The sequence below is a fragment of the Oncorhynchus nerka genome, linkage group LG9a, assembly GCF_034236695.1.
Source record: "Oncorhynchus nerka isolate Pitt River linkage group LG9a, Oner_Uvic_2.0, whole genome shotgun sequence".
Lineage (NCBI taxonomy): Eukaryota > Metazoa > Chordata > Actinopteri > Salmoniformes > Salmonidae > Oncorhynchus > Oncorhynchus nerka.
In genome coordinates, this window is record NC_088404.1 from 25,282,912 (window position 1) to 25,299,633 (window position 16,722).

General features: G+C 43.7%; 1 protein-coding gene across 2 annotated transcripts in view; it reads left to right on the plus strand.

Moving 5' to 3' along the window:
• Positions 1 to 242: 242 nt before the first annotated feature.
• polr3b (polymerase (RNA) III (DNA directed) polypeptide B) overlaps positions 243 to 16,722 on the plus strand; it is a 48,938-nt gene continuing 32,458 nt past the window's right edge. The window contains exons 1-12 of one of the 2 annotated variants that reach the window (XM_065022447.1): positions 243 to 417; positions 4,606 to 4,638; positions 4,787 to 4,843; positions 5,654 to 5,718; positions 5,948 to 6,023; positions 6,232 to 6,332; positions 6,523 to 6,614; positions 6,900 to 7,017; positions 7,727 to 7,835; positions 14,030 to 14,152; positions 15,514 to 15,630; positions 16,019 to 16,153. In XM_065022447.1, the coding sequence (XP_064878519.1) occupies positions 346 to 417; positions 4,606 to 4,638; positions 4,787 to 4,843; positions 5,654 to 5,718; positions 5,948 to 6,023; positions 6,232 to 6,332; positions 6,523 to 6,614; positions 6,900 to 7,017; positions 7,727 to 7,835; positions 14,030 to 14,152; positions 15,514 to 15,630; positions 16,019 to 16,153 (1,098 nt within the window). In that variant the 5' untranslated portion in view covers positions 243 to 345. The remainder of the gene's footprint in view (positions 418 to 4,605; positions 4,639 to 4,786; positions 4,844 to 5,653; positions 5,719 to 5,947; positions 6,024 to 6,231; positions 6,333 to 6,522; positions 6,615 to 6,899; positions 7,018 to 7,726; positions 7,836 to 14,029; positions 14,153 to 15,513; positions 15,631 to 16,018; positions 16,154 to 16,722) is intronic. The other variant, XM_029667742.2, reaches the window with a different exon arrangement.

Below are 16,722 nucleotides of genomic sequence, written 5' to 3' on the forward strand. Positions count from 1 at the left end.
ATTGTTATCAGATTTAATGAGTAATGGTGTTGAAGAGCCAAGCATAAGTGAACTGCTGAGAAAATATTCAGGGGGTGTGAGTAATTATGTATTTCGTTTCGCATTTATACCTTTCCTGTCTGGTCCACACTCCAGTCCAGTTGGTCGTGGTCATACACTTAAAGATGTCTACCAACAGCCATATACAAACCACAGAAGAAGTATCTGGTAAAGTTTTCTTGTTCAGCACGGTAGTTTTTTGCTGTGACACATCGAAGCGTACATGCTGTAGCGGCTTCCGGTTGCAGGAGAAACATTGGAAATGTGTTCTGGTGTTTACACGTTTTCACACAAACAATAAAAATCATGGAAATCCTTGGAGAGGAGTTTGGAGATATGACTCACCAGCAGCTCGCGGCTCCTGTCAATACTATAGAGGTAATTATATTGTTGCATTAGCACAATAGGATGACTGGGCGAACAGATACGCGGGAGTGGTGTGCAGTTTGCACATTGCCACCTGCTATGTGTTTTCATTTTCAATGTAACGTTAGCGAACGCATGTCGTTTTTAGCTAAGTTAGCTAGCTACTTGCCTAGAAACCCGACGTTGAATTGCATTGAGTTCTAAGGCAGAAATCTGCGTTTGAATCAGGAAAGCTCCCTCACGACCTTTAAGTGAAAATGCCCGAGATGCCGGTGTTTGGAGGATATATTGGCACGGTTTGCCGGTACTCGACATCGTTCCGGGCCTAACACCGGTGCCAATATATCCTCCAAACACCGCATTCTCGGGCATTATCACTTTTGTACAATAGGTTACCAACATTAAAATAATGATTTATTTCATCCTTCCACAAGATATAGTCACGACACAAATCTAGCGTTGCTACCCAACCCGGCTGGTCGTTCGTGCTAAAGGAATAACAGCAAAGTAGCCGTATTTGTTTAAGCTGTTTTCTAGTGATATTTATTTGGATACATCGATAACAATGAGCTAATGAGGAGCAATTTTGCCTGGGATCGAAAATGTGCTCACTCGTCACTGGACACTTGTTCAGAGAAGCTAGCCAACAACTCAGTTAACACAATCATTTTAAACTGAACCTGGAAAGACTGCAAACTAGATGCCCTTAGGTTCATTTGACCTTTTTTCAATTGACATTTCTTTGTACAGTCGTGGCCAAAAGTTGAGAATGACACATATTCATTTTCAAAGGTTGCTGCCTCAGTGTCTTTAGATATTTTTGTCAGATGTTACTATGGACTACGGAAGTATAATTACATGCATTTCATAAGTGTCAAAAGATTTTATTGACAATTACATGAAGTTGATGCAAAGAGTCAATATCTGCAGTGTTGGCCCTTCTTTTTAAAGACCACTGCAATCTGCCCTGGCATGCTATCAATTAACTTCTGGGCCACATCCTGACTTGGCAGCCCATTCTTGCATAATCAATTCTTGGAGTTTGTCAGAATGTGTGTTTTTGTTTGTCCACCCGCCTGTTGAGGATTGACCACAAGTTCAATGGGATTAAAGTCTGGGGAGTTTCCTGGCCATGGACCCAAAATATCAATGTTTTGTTTCCGAGACACTTAGTTATCACTTGTGCCTTATGGCAAGGTGCTCCATCATGCTGGAAAAGGCATTGTTCGTCACTAAACTGTTCCTGGATGGTTGGGAGAAGTTGCTCTCGGAGCATGTGTTGGTACCATTCTTTATTCATGGCTGTGTTCTTGGGCAAAATTGTGAGTGAGCCCACTCCCTTGGCTTGAGAAGAAACCCCACACATGAATGGTCTCAGGATGCTTTACTGTTGGCATGACACAGGACTGATGGTAGCGCTCTCCTTGTCATCTCCGGACAAGCTTTTTTCCGGATGCCCCAAACAGTCGGAAAGGGGATTCCGAGAAAATGACTTTACCTCAGTCCTCTGCAGTCCAATCCCTGTACCTTTTGCAGAATATCAGTCTGTCCCTGATGTTTTTCCTGGCTTCTTTACTGCCCTTCTTGACACCAGGCCATTCTCCAAAAGTCTTTGCCTCACTGTGCGTGCAGATGAACTCACACCTGCCTGCTGCCATACCTGAGCAAGCTCTGTACTGTATCCCGCAGCTGAATCAACTTGAAGAGATGGTCCTAGCGCTTGCTGGACTTTCTTGGGTGCCCTGAAGCCTTCTTCACAACAATTGAACTGCTCTCCTTGAAGTTCTTGATGATCCGATAAATGGTTGATTTAGGTGCAATATTACTGGCAGCAATATCCTTGCCTGTGAATCCCTTTTTGTGCAAAGTAATGATGACGGCACGTGTTTCCTTGCATATAACCATGGTTGACAGAGGAAGAACAATGATTCCAAGCTCCACCCTACTTTTGAAGCTTCCAGTCTGTTATTCAAACTTTACCAGCATGACAGAGTGATCTCCAGCCTTGTCCTCGTCAACACTCACACCTGTGTTAACGAGAGAATCACTGACATGATGTCAGCTGGTCCTTTTGTGGCAGGGCTGAAATGCAGTGGAAATGTTTTTGGGGGATTCAGTTCATTTGCATGGCAAAGGGGTACTTTGCAATTAATTGCAATTCATCTGATCACTCTTCATAACATTTTGGAGTATAGGCAAATGGCCATGATATAAACTGAGGCAGCAGACTTTGACGATTAATATTAGTGTCATTCTCAACTTTTGGCCACAACTGTATATATCCATAAAAATGGATGCCAGCTGATTCATGATTTCGGCTGCCTACCTATCTGTCTCCTCCAGACTCGTTCATTATATGGGACAGCTGGAGATCAGATTTTAATATTGAAACAATGTCGGAGAGACGGACAGCAAGGTTTATAGAATTCTCCGCTGTTGAAAACTAAATGTTAGTCTAAAAGAATTGTGAGAATGTCTAGATGGTTTTTATAGTGGAGATCAAGTATATAAATTGCTGGGCTGATGCGACAGTGGATTGCGCAGTCAGATGGAACAGAGTAAATAGGCATTTTAATGTCAAAGATTTTGCTGGTGATAATTTGTGGAATTAACACCGGCTGGAATGTGGTTTTAGCCAATCAGCATTCCGGATTAGACCCCCCCCATTGATAAAAATCATATGGGCAGAACCATGTAAACACATGCACAATCTCGAAGTACGCATGCATCTGATGCATGTATTTGTATCTTGTGCACATGCTTCAGTTGATAAAAAGTTGAATGCGCTACCAGCGCTTTGAAAAGTTTATTATACTTTCCTGTGACTATATTGTCTCCCATTCCTACTGCCAAAAGGACCAACCATACGGTCAAATTTATTTGTATTATTCAATATTCTGTCTTGTAGAGGTCCTAATAGGAAACTTACCTGAATCAAACGTATTTCTGGGTGCCAGGCTAGCTAGATACTAGCTCTTGATCTTAACTCAGTTCCATTACACATAAATCATTGGACAAAGCATCTTCTGTAAGGGGGATTTTTGTTGACAGGCGTCGTTATCTTTCATATCAGCAATAAATAATTTTCAAAAACCAAAAGGATAAAATTATACACCTTGATAGGGTTATTGTTACCACACAGCCATATCTCCATGTTACAGCACTTGTTTACGGAAGACAACTAGCTATCTAGAATGCGCTGAACACTTGTGTGTTAGTGTAACCAAAGCTTATGGATATACTGACAAGACACAAAATGGCACATCGCTGTCTAGCTCATGCCTTTCTTTGGATTGGACACATCTCATTATTTTAATATTAAAAAAATATATATTCGATGAGAGTTGTTGACGTCAACTGCCTATATTCAATGGAGAAAGATGCTATGCGACTAGCCTCATTGCATGAGTATGCATAGCCATCTCGAGACCACTCCGATAGTGTTTGTTTTCTCAAAGCTAAGCTGCGCTGATGTCATATGTCCTACTTATATACATTTTTATTTAAGCTTTATTTAACTTGGCAAGTCAGTTAAGAACAAATTCTTATTTACAATGACGGCCGAAGCCGCACAACGCTGGGCCAATTGTGCTCCACCCTGTGGGACTCCCAATCACGGCCGGATTTGAACCAGGTACTGTAGTGATGCGTCTTGCACTGAGATGCAGTGTCTTAGACCGCTTCGCCACTCAGGGGCCATATAGCAATACACTTGTAACAACCTAAGCATTAAGACATTTCTATTCATTTCAAATAAGCCACTCATTTTTTTTTGTTGACCTAATTTGACACTTTCTCATTGACCTCCATAGAAAAACTCCTTGCTTGGTGTGCGGGAAAACAAGGAGGGAGACGGAGGGAGACATATTTTCTGCAGAGTTGGGCCGCTCTCTTTACCTCTTCCTCCCTGGGGTATCTCAGGAAGTGTAGCAGACGTGTAGTTTTGTCAGATGGAGGCACCCATAGCTGCATGGATCTGTGCAAAACTGAAAGATGAGGGCCAAACGTTTAGAAAGCTGTATAGTAAGAGATGATTATTGACGTTTTAAAACAGTGTCGGGATTGTAGTTCACATGAGCCAGGCGAAGCTAATGGCTGAAAACTGTAGGGAGAAGGCAGAATGCCGCCTAGGGAGCCAGCTAGATACCAACTCCTAGCTACATCCTGATGTGTATTATTGTTTCTTTTTTTTTTCCATAGGAAAAATGGAAACTATTGCCAGCTTTTTTGAAGGTAAGAGTTTTTGCTATTTCTACGATATAGTGGATATAGCTGAATAGCTGAATTCCAAATGCACCCGGATAATTGTCTTTCACTTCATTCTTCACTTTTACTGTCTCTTTGCCATCTCTAGTCCCTCTATTAATGTCTGATATTTCAGGTGAAAGGTCTGGTGAAACAGCACATTGACTCCTTCAACTACTTCATCAATGTGGAGGTAAAGCAACAGTTTCATCACTTGGTGTAACATAAGGATAGAAATATAATGTATAGAATGGCCACATGAAAAAAACATATCAGCAGTTTAGGCTGGGCTGAACCAGAATCTGGGCTTACAGAAGACATTGATATGGTGAATCTCCTTTAAGCCCAGGAAGTAGCCATTCAATTTGTCATTCACCAGCTTTTCAAGATTAATAATATCAAAATATGTTTGTTACTCACAAAATACGGATTTTTGATTAGCAACTATAGTCACTTACTGCGGTCACGGTCGGTATGTACTTCCAAAAAAGGTCTAAATGAAAGGTTACATGCAACTGAAAAAATGCCTCTTCGGCACCTCTGTAGTGTGCTGGAGACTTATGACCTGTGCATGACAGTAAGGTTACACCGCCAATGTAAATTGCTCACGTCCCAAGGATCCCCAATAGCACAAACCTTAGTGCTATGCACATGTTTTAAGTCTTCAACAGCTTGGAGGTGCCGAGGAGGCATTTTTTTTCAGCTGCATGTAACTTTGTATTTAGATATTTTTTGGAAGTACACACTGGCTGTGACTGCAGTAAATGACTATAGTTGCTAATCAAAACTCCATAATTGCTGAGTAACGAACGTATTTTGATATTAAGCTTGAAAAGCTGGTGAATGGCTGCTTCCTGGGCTTAAAGGAGTTTTGCCATATCAGAGTCTCTTGTAAGGCCAGATTCTGGTTCAAGGCCTACTTCCATATGGCAGTATTTTGCAAGTGTATTTTGTAGCTAACCAAGCTATGTCTAAATTTGAGCATTTGTGTGGTTTATTACAGATAAAGAAGATAATGAAAGCAAATGAAAAGATCACAAGTGATGCTGATCCCATGTGGTACCTAAAGTAAGCTGCTGGTCCTACTCCCTATACATGCCATCCAACAACAACAAACATTGGTGGGAATGCGATGTTGCTGGTTCAAAGCCTTCTTAAACCAGCAACTTTTTACTTACAAGGCAGACACGCAACAAGCAGTCAAGACTATTTTTTTGAAGAATGTGCTTACTTAAAATCCATGGCAAACTACACTATAATTTTGAAAACTAAAATAACACCAACGTCCCATTTCCAGGTACCTCAATATATACGTTGGCATGCCTGATGTTGAAGAGAGCTTCAATGTAACCAGACCAGTGTCTCCACACGAGGTGAATCTAGTCTGTTTCCCCTTCCCTGCAAAAATATCACAAACCATTGCATAATAGTGTCACACAGTTGAATAGTCTCTGTGCTTAACTAGGAGGACATTACAATATATACATATTGGGTCTTCCTCAACCCACAGCTGAATTTTAGCACACTTTGAGATAAAAATGAAGATTTGTGAATACTTTAAAGCCGCATTGTTTCCACCAGTGTCGTCTCAGGGACATGACTTACTCTGCACCCATCACAGTGGACATCGAGTACACCCGTGGCAGTCAGAGAATCATCCGCAATGCTCTGCCCATCGGAAGGTACTGTTCTCTCCCTCTCTGCAAACCCTCTCTTTATCACACTACGGGGAAGGTACTAACCAGTTCTTACCTCACTGAAGTTCACTGCTTTGGTAGTACATGTTTAACTTCCTATAGAATGTGTATTGTTTGCACCACTCTCTCTCTGAGATTTTCCTACTAACAGTGCGTTGAACTATATTCTACCCAGGATGCCCATCATGCTGCGCAGCTCTAACTGTGTCCTCACGGGGAAGACGCACATGGAGTACTCCAAACTCAACGAGTGCCCTCTGGACCCAGGTAAGCAACACCTAGCTGAACGCCCTTGCATGGGGGGGGGGGCAGGCACCTGCAGTATGTGAAGACTTGTTCCAGCCCAGCACTGATTCAAGTAATCAACTAGTGACGATTTTCAATTTAGACCACATTAGTCTAACCAGGTGTGTTAGAGCTGGGCTAGATAAAAAAAAACATGCACACAGTGGCCTTGTAGGACCAGAATTGCCCATCCCAAGGATGATTACTGTAGTGCCGAGCATCAGAATGCATAGGTGTGAATTTGTGTCCTTGTCTCTACATCCACAGGGGGCTATTTCATTGTCAAAGGTCAGGAGAAGGTCATTCTGATCCAGGAGCAGCTGTCAAAGAACCGCATCATTGTGGAGCAGGACAGGAAGGGGGCAGTAGGAGCCTCTGTGACCAGGTGATGTCACTCGTATTTAGAATGACTTGACCCGATTGTTAGCCTCCCTACTTAGGCTCCAGCTGCAGTTTGGTGGAGACACTTTGCTCCTGTTGGTATTTTCATACTGTTAGGTTCTAATTATTAGAGTAACAACTCGACAGACACTATGAAATCTTAAACCAAGTTTATTCATCCCAAAGGGTCAAACGGCTGTACAGACGACGACATGTTCACACAAGCACTGATATTTAACCCTTTCTCCTCTGCTGAGTATCCTCCTACACATCTGAACAGATATCACTAAGGTTGCTAGACAGAACCTTAGTGATATCTGTTCTTCCTCACTTCATCTGACCTGACCTCTGCCCCAAAGTGCTCACTCCTCCCCAACTCACGGCTGTCATGGTGACTGGTACGAGACGGTGTCTCTTCTCCCAGAGGATCCCTCCCAAAGGATCCCTGATGGCTTACAATAACATATCCTGACATAATGTAAACATTATACATGACCCTCTCTCCCTCAGTGAAATGAATAAGTATATTTCATATTCTCAGAACCCAACAATACCTACTTTCTTTCAGGATTGATGCAGTTTATTGTGTTCTCATGTATTGCTTACTTGAGTGCTTTATCATTGTAAGACTGTACTCTGTATCCGCATGTGTTTATCCAATCCTCAGTTCACTAACCACCATTCTCCACTCGTGCTTTGTCATGAGGTTACAGTTCCACCCATGAGAAGAAGAGCAGGACCAATATGATCGTTAAGCAGGGACGCTTCTACCTAAGACACAACGCACTGTCAGAGGATGCCCCCATTGCCATTATATTCAAGGTAAGAATTTCAAGTCCACATGGTGGCGCTGTTCGACTACAGAATAAAGATAATGCCAGCCTCTGCCACTTCTCTAACCTGTTCAGCGTTGTTGTTCAATGTGTTGGTAGTGGAACCCACTTGTACTACCAATTAAGAACTAATTAGCTGATATGAAATCAGCTAATCTAATATAAAATCAGTGTTGGGACTTTTTTTTTTTTTTTTTTTTCACCTTTATTTAACCAGGTAGGCAAGTTGAGAAGTTCTCATTTACAATTGCGACCTGGACAAGATAAAGCAAAGCAGTTCGACACATACAACGACACAGAGTTACACATGGAGTAAAACAAACATACAGTCAATAATACAATATAAACAAGTATATATACAATGTGAGCAAATGAGGTGAGATAAGGGAGGTAAAGGCAAAAAAGGCCATGGTTTCAAAGTAAATACAATATAGCAAGTAAAACACTGGAATGGTAGATTTGCAGTGGAAGAATGTGCAAAGTAGAAATAAAAATAATGGGGTGCAAAGGAGCTAAATAAATAAATACAGTAGGGAAAGAGGTAGTTGTTTGGGCTAAATTATAGGTGGGCTATGTACAGGTGCAGTAATCTGTGAGCTGCTCTGACAGTTGGTGCTTAAAGCTAGTGAGGGAGATAAGTGTTTCCAGTTTCAGAGATTTTTGTAGTTCGTTCCAGTTAATGGCAGCAGAGAACTGGAAGGAGAGGCGGCCAAAGGAAGAATTGGTTTTGGGGGTGACTAGAGAGATATACCTGCTGGAGCGTGTGCTACAGGTGGGAGATGCTATGGTGACCAGCGAGCTAAGGGGGGACTTTACCTAGCAGGGTCTTGTAGATGACATGGAGCCAGTGGGTTTGGCGACGAGTATGAAGCGAGGGCCAGCCAACGAGAGCGTACAGGTCGCAATGGTGGGTATTATATGGGGCTTTGGTGACAAAACGGATTGCACTGTGATAGACTGCATCCAATTTGTTGAGTAGGGTATTGGAGGCTATTTTGTAAATGACATCGCCAAAGTCGAGGATTGGTAGGATGGTCAGTTTTACAAGGGTATGTTTGGCAGCATGAGGGAAGGATGCTTTGTTGCGAAATAGGAAGCCAATTCTAGATTTAACTTTGGATTGGAGATGTTTGATGTGGGTCTGGAAGGAGAGTTTACAGTCTAACCAGACACCTAGGTATTTGTAGTTGTCCACGTATTCTAAGTCAGAGCCGTCCAGAGTAGTGATGTTGGACAGGCGGGCAGGTGCAGGCAGCGATCGGTTGAAGAGCATGCATTTAGTTTTACTTGTATTTAAGAGCAATTGGAGGCCACGGAAGGAGAGTTGTATGGCATTGAAGCTTGCCTGGAGGGTTGTTAACACAGCGTCCAAAGAAGGGCCAGAAGTATACAGAATGGTGTCGTCTGCGTAGAGGTGGATCAGAGACTCACCAGCAGCAAGAGCGACATCATTGATGTATACAGAGAAGAGAGTCAGTCCAAGAATTGAACCCTGTGGCACCCCCAGAGACTGCCAGAGGTCCGGACAGCAGACCCTCTGATTTGACACACTGAACTCTTATCAGAGAGGTAGTTGGTGAACCAGGCGAGGCAATCATTTGAGAAACCAAGGCTGTCGAGTCTGCCGATGAGGATGTGGCGATTGACATAGTCGAAAGCCTTGGCCAGATCAATGAATACGGCTGCACAGTAATGTTTCTTATCGATGGCGGTTAAGATATCGTTTAGGACCTTGAGCATGGCTGAGGTGCACCCATGACCAGCTCTGAAACCAGATTGCATAGTAGAGAAGGTATGGTGAGATTCGAAATGGTCGGTAATCTGTTTGTTGACTTGGCTTTCGAAGAGTTTAGAAAGGCAGGGTAGGATAGATATAGGTCTGTAGCAGTTTGGTTCAAGAGTGTTCCCCCCTTTGAAGAGGGGGATGACCGCAGCTGCTTTCCAATCTTTGGGAATCTCAGAAAGAGAGGTTGAACAGGCTAGTAATAGGGGTGGCGACAATTTCGGCAGATCATTTTAGAAAGAAAGGGTCCAGATTGTCTAGCCCAGCTGATTTGTAGGGGTCCAGATTTTGCGGTTCTTTCAGAACATCGGCTGACTGGATTTGGGAGAAGGAGAAATGGGGAAGGCTTGGGCGAGTTGCTGTGGGGGGTGCAGTGCTGTTGACCGGGGTAGGAGTACCCAGGTGGAAAGCATGGCCAGCCGTAGAAAAATGCTTATTGAAATCCTCAATTATGGTGGATTTATCAGTGGTGACAGTGTTTCCTATCTTCAGTGCAGTGGGCAGCTGGGAGGAGGTGTTCTTATTCTCCATGGACTTTACAGTGTCCCAGAACTTTTTTGAGTAAGTGTTGCAGGAAGCAAATTTCTGCTTGAAAAAGCTAGCCTTGGCTTTTCTAACTGCCTGTGTATAATGGTTTCTAGCTTCCTTGAACAGCTGCATATCACGGGGGCTGTTCGATGCTAATGCAGAACGCCATAGGATGTTTTTGTGTTGGTTAAGGGCAGTCAGGTCTGGGGAGAACCAAGGGCTATATCTGTTCCTGGTTCTAAATTTATTGAATGGGGCATGCCTATTTAAGATAGTTAGGAAGGCATTTAAAAATATACCCAGGCATCCTCTACTGACGGGATGAGATCAATATCCTTCCAGGATACAATGGGCAATGCAAAGTTCTCTTCTGGCTGTGCCGGGTGGAGATTATAACAGAACATGGCCAAGATGTTCAAATGTTCATAGATGACCAGCAGGGTCAAATAATAATAATCACAGTGCTTGTCGAGGGTGCAACAGGTCAGCACCTCAGGGGTAAATGTCAGTTGGCTTTTCATAGCCGATCATTCAGAGTATCTCCCCCTTCCCCCGATACTGAAGGCTGTGACAGGGGGGTCGGGAGACACTGTGGCCCCATCCAATGTAACCTCCGGACAGGGCCAAATAGGCAGGATATAACCCCACCCACTTTGCCAAAGCACACCCCCCACACCACTAGAGGAATCTCTTCATCCATCAACTTACCATCCAGAGACAAGTCCAAGTATAGCCCACAAAGAACTCCGCCATGGCACAACCCAAGGGGGGGGCGGGGCGCGCCAACCCAGACAAGAAGATCACGTCAGTGGCAGCATGGAAGGGCACCAGTAAGCCAGTGTCTCAGCCCCTCTAATAGGGTTAGAGGCAGAGAATCCCAGTGGAGAGAGGGGAACCGGCCAGGCAGAAACAGCAAGGCGGTTCGTTGCTCCAGTGCCTTTCCGTTCACCTTCACACTCCTGGGCCAGACTACACTCAATCATAGGACCTACTGAAGAGATGAGTCTTCAATAAAGACTTAAAAGTTGAGACCGAGTCTGCGTCTCTCACACGGGTAGGCAGACCATTCCATAAAAATGGAGGTCTATAGGAGAAAGCACTGCCTCCAGCTGTTTGCTTAGAAATTCTAGGAACAATTAGGAGGTCTGCGTCTTGTGACCATAGCGTACGTGTAGGTATGTACGGCAGGACCGGAAAGATGGGTAGGAGCAAGCCCATGTAATGCTTTGTAGGTTAGCAGTAAAACCTTGAAATCAGCCCTTGCCTTAACAGAAAGCCAGTTTAGAGAGGCTAGCACTGGAGAAATATGATCAATTTTGTTTTGTTCTAGTCAAGATTCTAGCAGCCGTGTTTAGAACTAACTGAAGTTTATTTAGTGCTGTAGCTGGAGAGTAGAGCATTGCAATAGTCTAACCTAGAAGTGACAAAAGGCTGGATTAATGTTTCTGCATCATTTTTGGACAGAAAGTTTCAGATTTTTGCGATGTTATGTAGATGGAAAAATGCAAGGCAGATCAGGGTCCAGAGTAATGCCGAGGTCCTAAACAGTTTTATTTAAAACTACTGTACAACCATCAATATTAATTGTCAGATTCAACAGAAGATATCTGTTTCTTGGGACCGAGAACAAGCATCTCTGTTTTGTCCAAGTTTAAAAGTAGAACATTTGCAGCAATCCACTTCCTTATGTCTGAAACACATGCTTCCAGCGAGGGCAATTTTGGGGCTTCACAATGTTTCACTGAAATGTACAGCTAGCTGTGTGTCATCTGCATAGCAGTAAAAGTTAACATTATGTTTCCGAATGACATCACCAAGAGGTAATATATATATATGTGTGTGAAAACAATAGTGGTCCTAAAACGGAACCTTGAGGAACACTGAAATTTATGGACAAACCATCTACAGAGACAAACTGATACCTTTCCCAACAGATAAGATCTAAACCAGGCCAGAACTTGTCCGTGTAGACCCATTTGGGTTTCCAATCTCTCCAAAAGAATGTGGTGGTCTAGAAGCACGAGGACAGATGCAGAGCCTCGGTCTGACTCCATTAAAAGGTCATTAAAAGGTCATTTACCACCATCACAAGTGCAGTCTCATTGGTATGATGGGGTCTACAACCAGACTGAAGCGTTTCGTATACATTGTTTGTCTCCAGGAAGGCAGTGAGTTGCTGCGCAACAGCTTTTCCCCAAAAAATTCTGAGGAATGGGAGATTCGCTATAGGCCGATTTAGATTTTTATAATTTCTGGGTCAAGGTTTGGCTTTTTCAAGAGAGGCTTTATTACTGCCACTTTTAGTGAGTTTGGTACACATCCGGTGGATAGAGAGACGTTTATTATGTTCAACATAGGAGGGCCAAGCACAGGAAGCAGCTCTTTCAGTAGTTTAGTTGGAATAGGGTCCAGTATGCAGCTTGAAGGTTTAGAGGCAATGATTATTTTCATCATTGTGTCAAGAGATATAGTACTAAAACACTTGAGTGTCTCCCTTGATCCTAGGTCCTGGCAGAGTTGTGCAGACTCAGGACAACTGAGCTTTGGAGGAATACGCAGATTTAAAGAGGAGTCTGTAATTTGCTTTCTAATGATCATGATCTTTTCCTCAAAGAAGTTCATGAATTTATCGCTGCTGAATTGAAAGCCATCCTCTCTTGGGGAATGCTGCTTTTTAGTTAGCTTTGCGACCATATCAAAAATACAAATACAGCCCCGTCGATGAGAATGGGGGCGTGCTCGCTAGGTCCTCCTTTTCCTGTAGTCCACAATCATCTCCTTTGTCTTGATCACGTTGAGGGAGAGGTTGTTGTCCTTGCACCACACGGTCAGGTCTCTGACCTCCCTATAGGCTGTCTCATTGTTGTCGGTGATCAGGCCTAACACTGTTGTCATCAGCAAACTTAATGATAGTGTTGGAGTCTGTCTGTGCAGTGATGAGTGAACAGGGAGTACAGGAGGGGACTGAGCACACACCTGAGGGGCCCTCGTGTTGAGGATCAGCGTGGCAGATGTTTTGTTACCTACCCATACCACCTGGGGGCGGCCCGTCAGGAAGTCCAGGATCCAGTTGCAGAGGGAGGTGTTTAGTCCCAGGGTCCTTAGCTTCTTGATCAGCTTTGAGGGCACTATGGTGTTGAATGCTGAGCTGGAGTCAATGAATTGCATTCTGACATAGGTGTTCCTTTTGTCCAGATGGGAAGGGGCAGTGTGGAGTGCAATAGAGATTGCGTCAGATCTGTTGGTGCAGTATGCACATTGGAGTGGGTCTAGGGTTTCTGGGATAATGGTGTTGGTGTGAGTCTTTCAAAGCATTTCATGGCTACAACTGTGAGTGCTTTGGGTCAATAGTAATTTAGGCAGGTTACCTTAGTGTTCTTGGGCACAGGGCCTATGGTGGTCTGCTTGAAACCTGTTGGTATTACAAACTCCGACAAGCGGCATTGTGGGCCAGCCAGCCCCAATCCCACAGCTCCTCATTAGCATAAGCAAAAATCAGAGAACCTTGTGACTTCTGCCTCATCTCTTTGCTTGTCTGTACTTATCCCTTTATCTCCTCCATCTTCCAGCCACTCCTCTTTTCTTCTCCCATCCTCTTTTAAGTCCTTTATACCTCTTTCTCTTCCACTTCATCATTCTTTCACTTGTACCTCTCCACCATATGCCCTCCTTCAAATTCCCCCACCTCTCCATACTTCCCTGATACCTCTGTCATCCACCTCAATCCTCGCCCTTAAACCTCCACCTCCTCCTATTCTGCCATCATACCTTCCCTCCATCCTTTCCCTCCCACATTTCATCTCCTTTATATCAAACCCTCTAATAATAGAATGTCCTCCCGTACCTCAACCCCCTCTATCCACCTCACACAGGCTATGGGTGTGGAGAGTGACCAGGAGATAGTGCAGATGATTGGGACAGAGGAGCACGTCATGGCTAACTTCTCCCCCAGCCTGGAAGAGTGCCAGAAAGCCCAGATCTTCACTGAGATACAGGTACATGATTCCCTCTCTTCCTTCTCTGGAACCTGCTTCAGTCTGGTGAACCTATGTCAGAGGTTTCTAAATCACACTGGCCTGGGAGGAACAGGTGATACATGTAACTTAAGTTGTTAGCATGTTGTGATGCCCAAATTAACTCAACAAAACTTTAAATCATTCCCTTTTTCAAGTTACTTTGAGATGATTTTGGAATGAATTACATGTATAACATTGTTATTTGGGGTACATTGACAAAGTTAAGTTGGTGACAGTGGTTAGGTAAATAAACCCAAAGCATGGATTGCAGTCTCTCCTTTGTCCTGTTCTTTCAAAGCAAGGAAAAGTAATTTTGTTATTTGAGTGAACTCTGACAACCAGTGAATGCATGGCTTTTACTAGGCCTTTTCCCCTGACCATTTGACCTGATTATATTGTCTAAGGAGTAGGACTTGACTGTTTCAAATACCCAGATTTTAACAGCTCTCAATAGAATGTGTTGATGTCTTGAGTTTGGGACACAGCCTTTGTAATGCCTAGCAATTAAAGAATATTCCGCCTCATCAAGTAATTTACTTAATAGGCCAACATGTCCTCTTTGACATGTGTCGTTGAATGCAGTGGACCAATTTGTCTGAAATTAACACCCTTGTCTAGCAGGAGGAACCAGCAATGCATTGATACGGGCCATATTAGCATCCTAGCAATGGCCTTTGGACTAGATTTGAATGCATGTTTTTCATGTCTTTTCAGTGTTATTATACCTCTGATGCGTGATACGTCAAGCTAAGCCTCAGACCTATAAAATAGATATTAGCCCAGGGGTGGGCAAACCTGTTGGCTCCAGAGTCACATTGAAACTTTGAAATTCAACAGAGAGCCATGCACATTTTACCCATGTTTTTACACATGAACATAAACTGTGATTCTGTTCTGAGTGACTGCCTTTGCCAGTATGGTAGCATAATACACAGGTCAGGATGGCATGCCTCTTCACTGGTGTCCTCAGTAGCCAATAGTTATAGCCTGCCGTGTGGGGGTCTGGAGGATGCGCTCAGTCTCACTGACCTCTGACCTTCTCTCTAGAGCATGACACAGAAGATCACTGACACAGGTGTGATAGTTGTGTGGGGGCATAAGGGCTGACTCGTATCCGGTTGTGGCTTTTTGTGATTCACTTGACCCGTTACAACTCTGATCCCTCAGTGTTCATTTGGGTCCTTTTCTTCTCGACACAATGAACGTGCATGTCACACATTTTTCATCACTTTGGAATTACGTCTCCAGTTATTTTTAAGTTTGTCTCTTTGATCTGAGAGTTTTTTTATTAATGGTGTGTAGTTAAAGATGTTGTATTCTCATCCCTCTGTGTTCCCTAGGCTCTGAAATACATTGGGAATAAGGTGCGGAGACAGCGCATGTGGGGAGGGCCCAAGAAGACCAAGATGGAGGAGGCCAGAGAGCTGTTGGCTTCCCTCATCCTCACTCATGTACCTGTAAGTGCTGTCAGATTGACCACACCAAAAAACGCTTTATACACACCTCTCTGGCCCGGGATTTACTATGGAAAGATCAGTAGTATCAGGTGTTGATAGGGTTAAAGCACTATGCTCGCCATACCATAAGATGATTTAGTTTTGTCACCTGTACCCTTATCTAGTCTTTATTAATATGGCTATGAGTGGACACATTTGTAAGGTACACACTTGTGTTAACATGATTCAGTGGCTTTACTACCAGGTTTGGGGTCAATTCAGGAAGTGAACTAAAGTTCAAATTCCAGTTTTCCTCAATTCTCTGAGAAGAAACTACAATTTCAGTTTACTCCCTGAATTGACATAGAAATGGGATCGACTCAAACCCTGTTTTCTATTCCACCTCCAGGTGAAGGAGTTTAACTTCCGGGCCAAGTGTATCTACCTAGCGGTGATGGTGCGCAGGGTGATCCTAGCCCAAGGAGAGAACAAGGTGGATGACCGAGACTACTATGGCAACAAGCGCCTGGAGTTGGCTGGACAGGTGAATGAATACGTCTCGGTATCCTCTACTGTAGCTCCATCTGAAGCACCAGTGTCTGGTGGTCTCTATCTTAATATAACCTCTGTCCTCCTGACCCCTTACGCTACATTGAATGTCCCATGGAATAATCAAAAGTACGCTAAATAGAACTCCTGTGACCCTCTGTTTTTAGTTTACACCCTCCGTTAGTGGTCTCCAGCACATTGTCTGTGCGAACAGTCCTATGGTGACTTACTCTATCACATCGGGAGGCGCAGAGTTACCTGAGTACATTTACCTGTGCAGACTTCCTTTACCACATTTGCCTGCACAGCCTTCCTCCAGCACAGTGGCCTACAGTATGCAGCTCCACAGTAAGCAGAGGCTTCTCTGGGTCTGTCTACACAGTAGGACTCCCTCACGCTGCTCTGTAATTAAATGAAAGATGAGTTGCAGCATTTATTACTAATGGATTAAAGGGTAGGTTGTGTGACTGTTGTACAGGCCCAGCAGCGTGAGCCTCTTTTGTGTACGATGATGCTAGTTTCTTTGTATAGAACTATGCACCTTTAGATGTATTTTTACATACA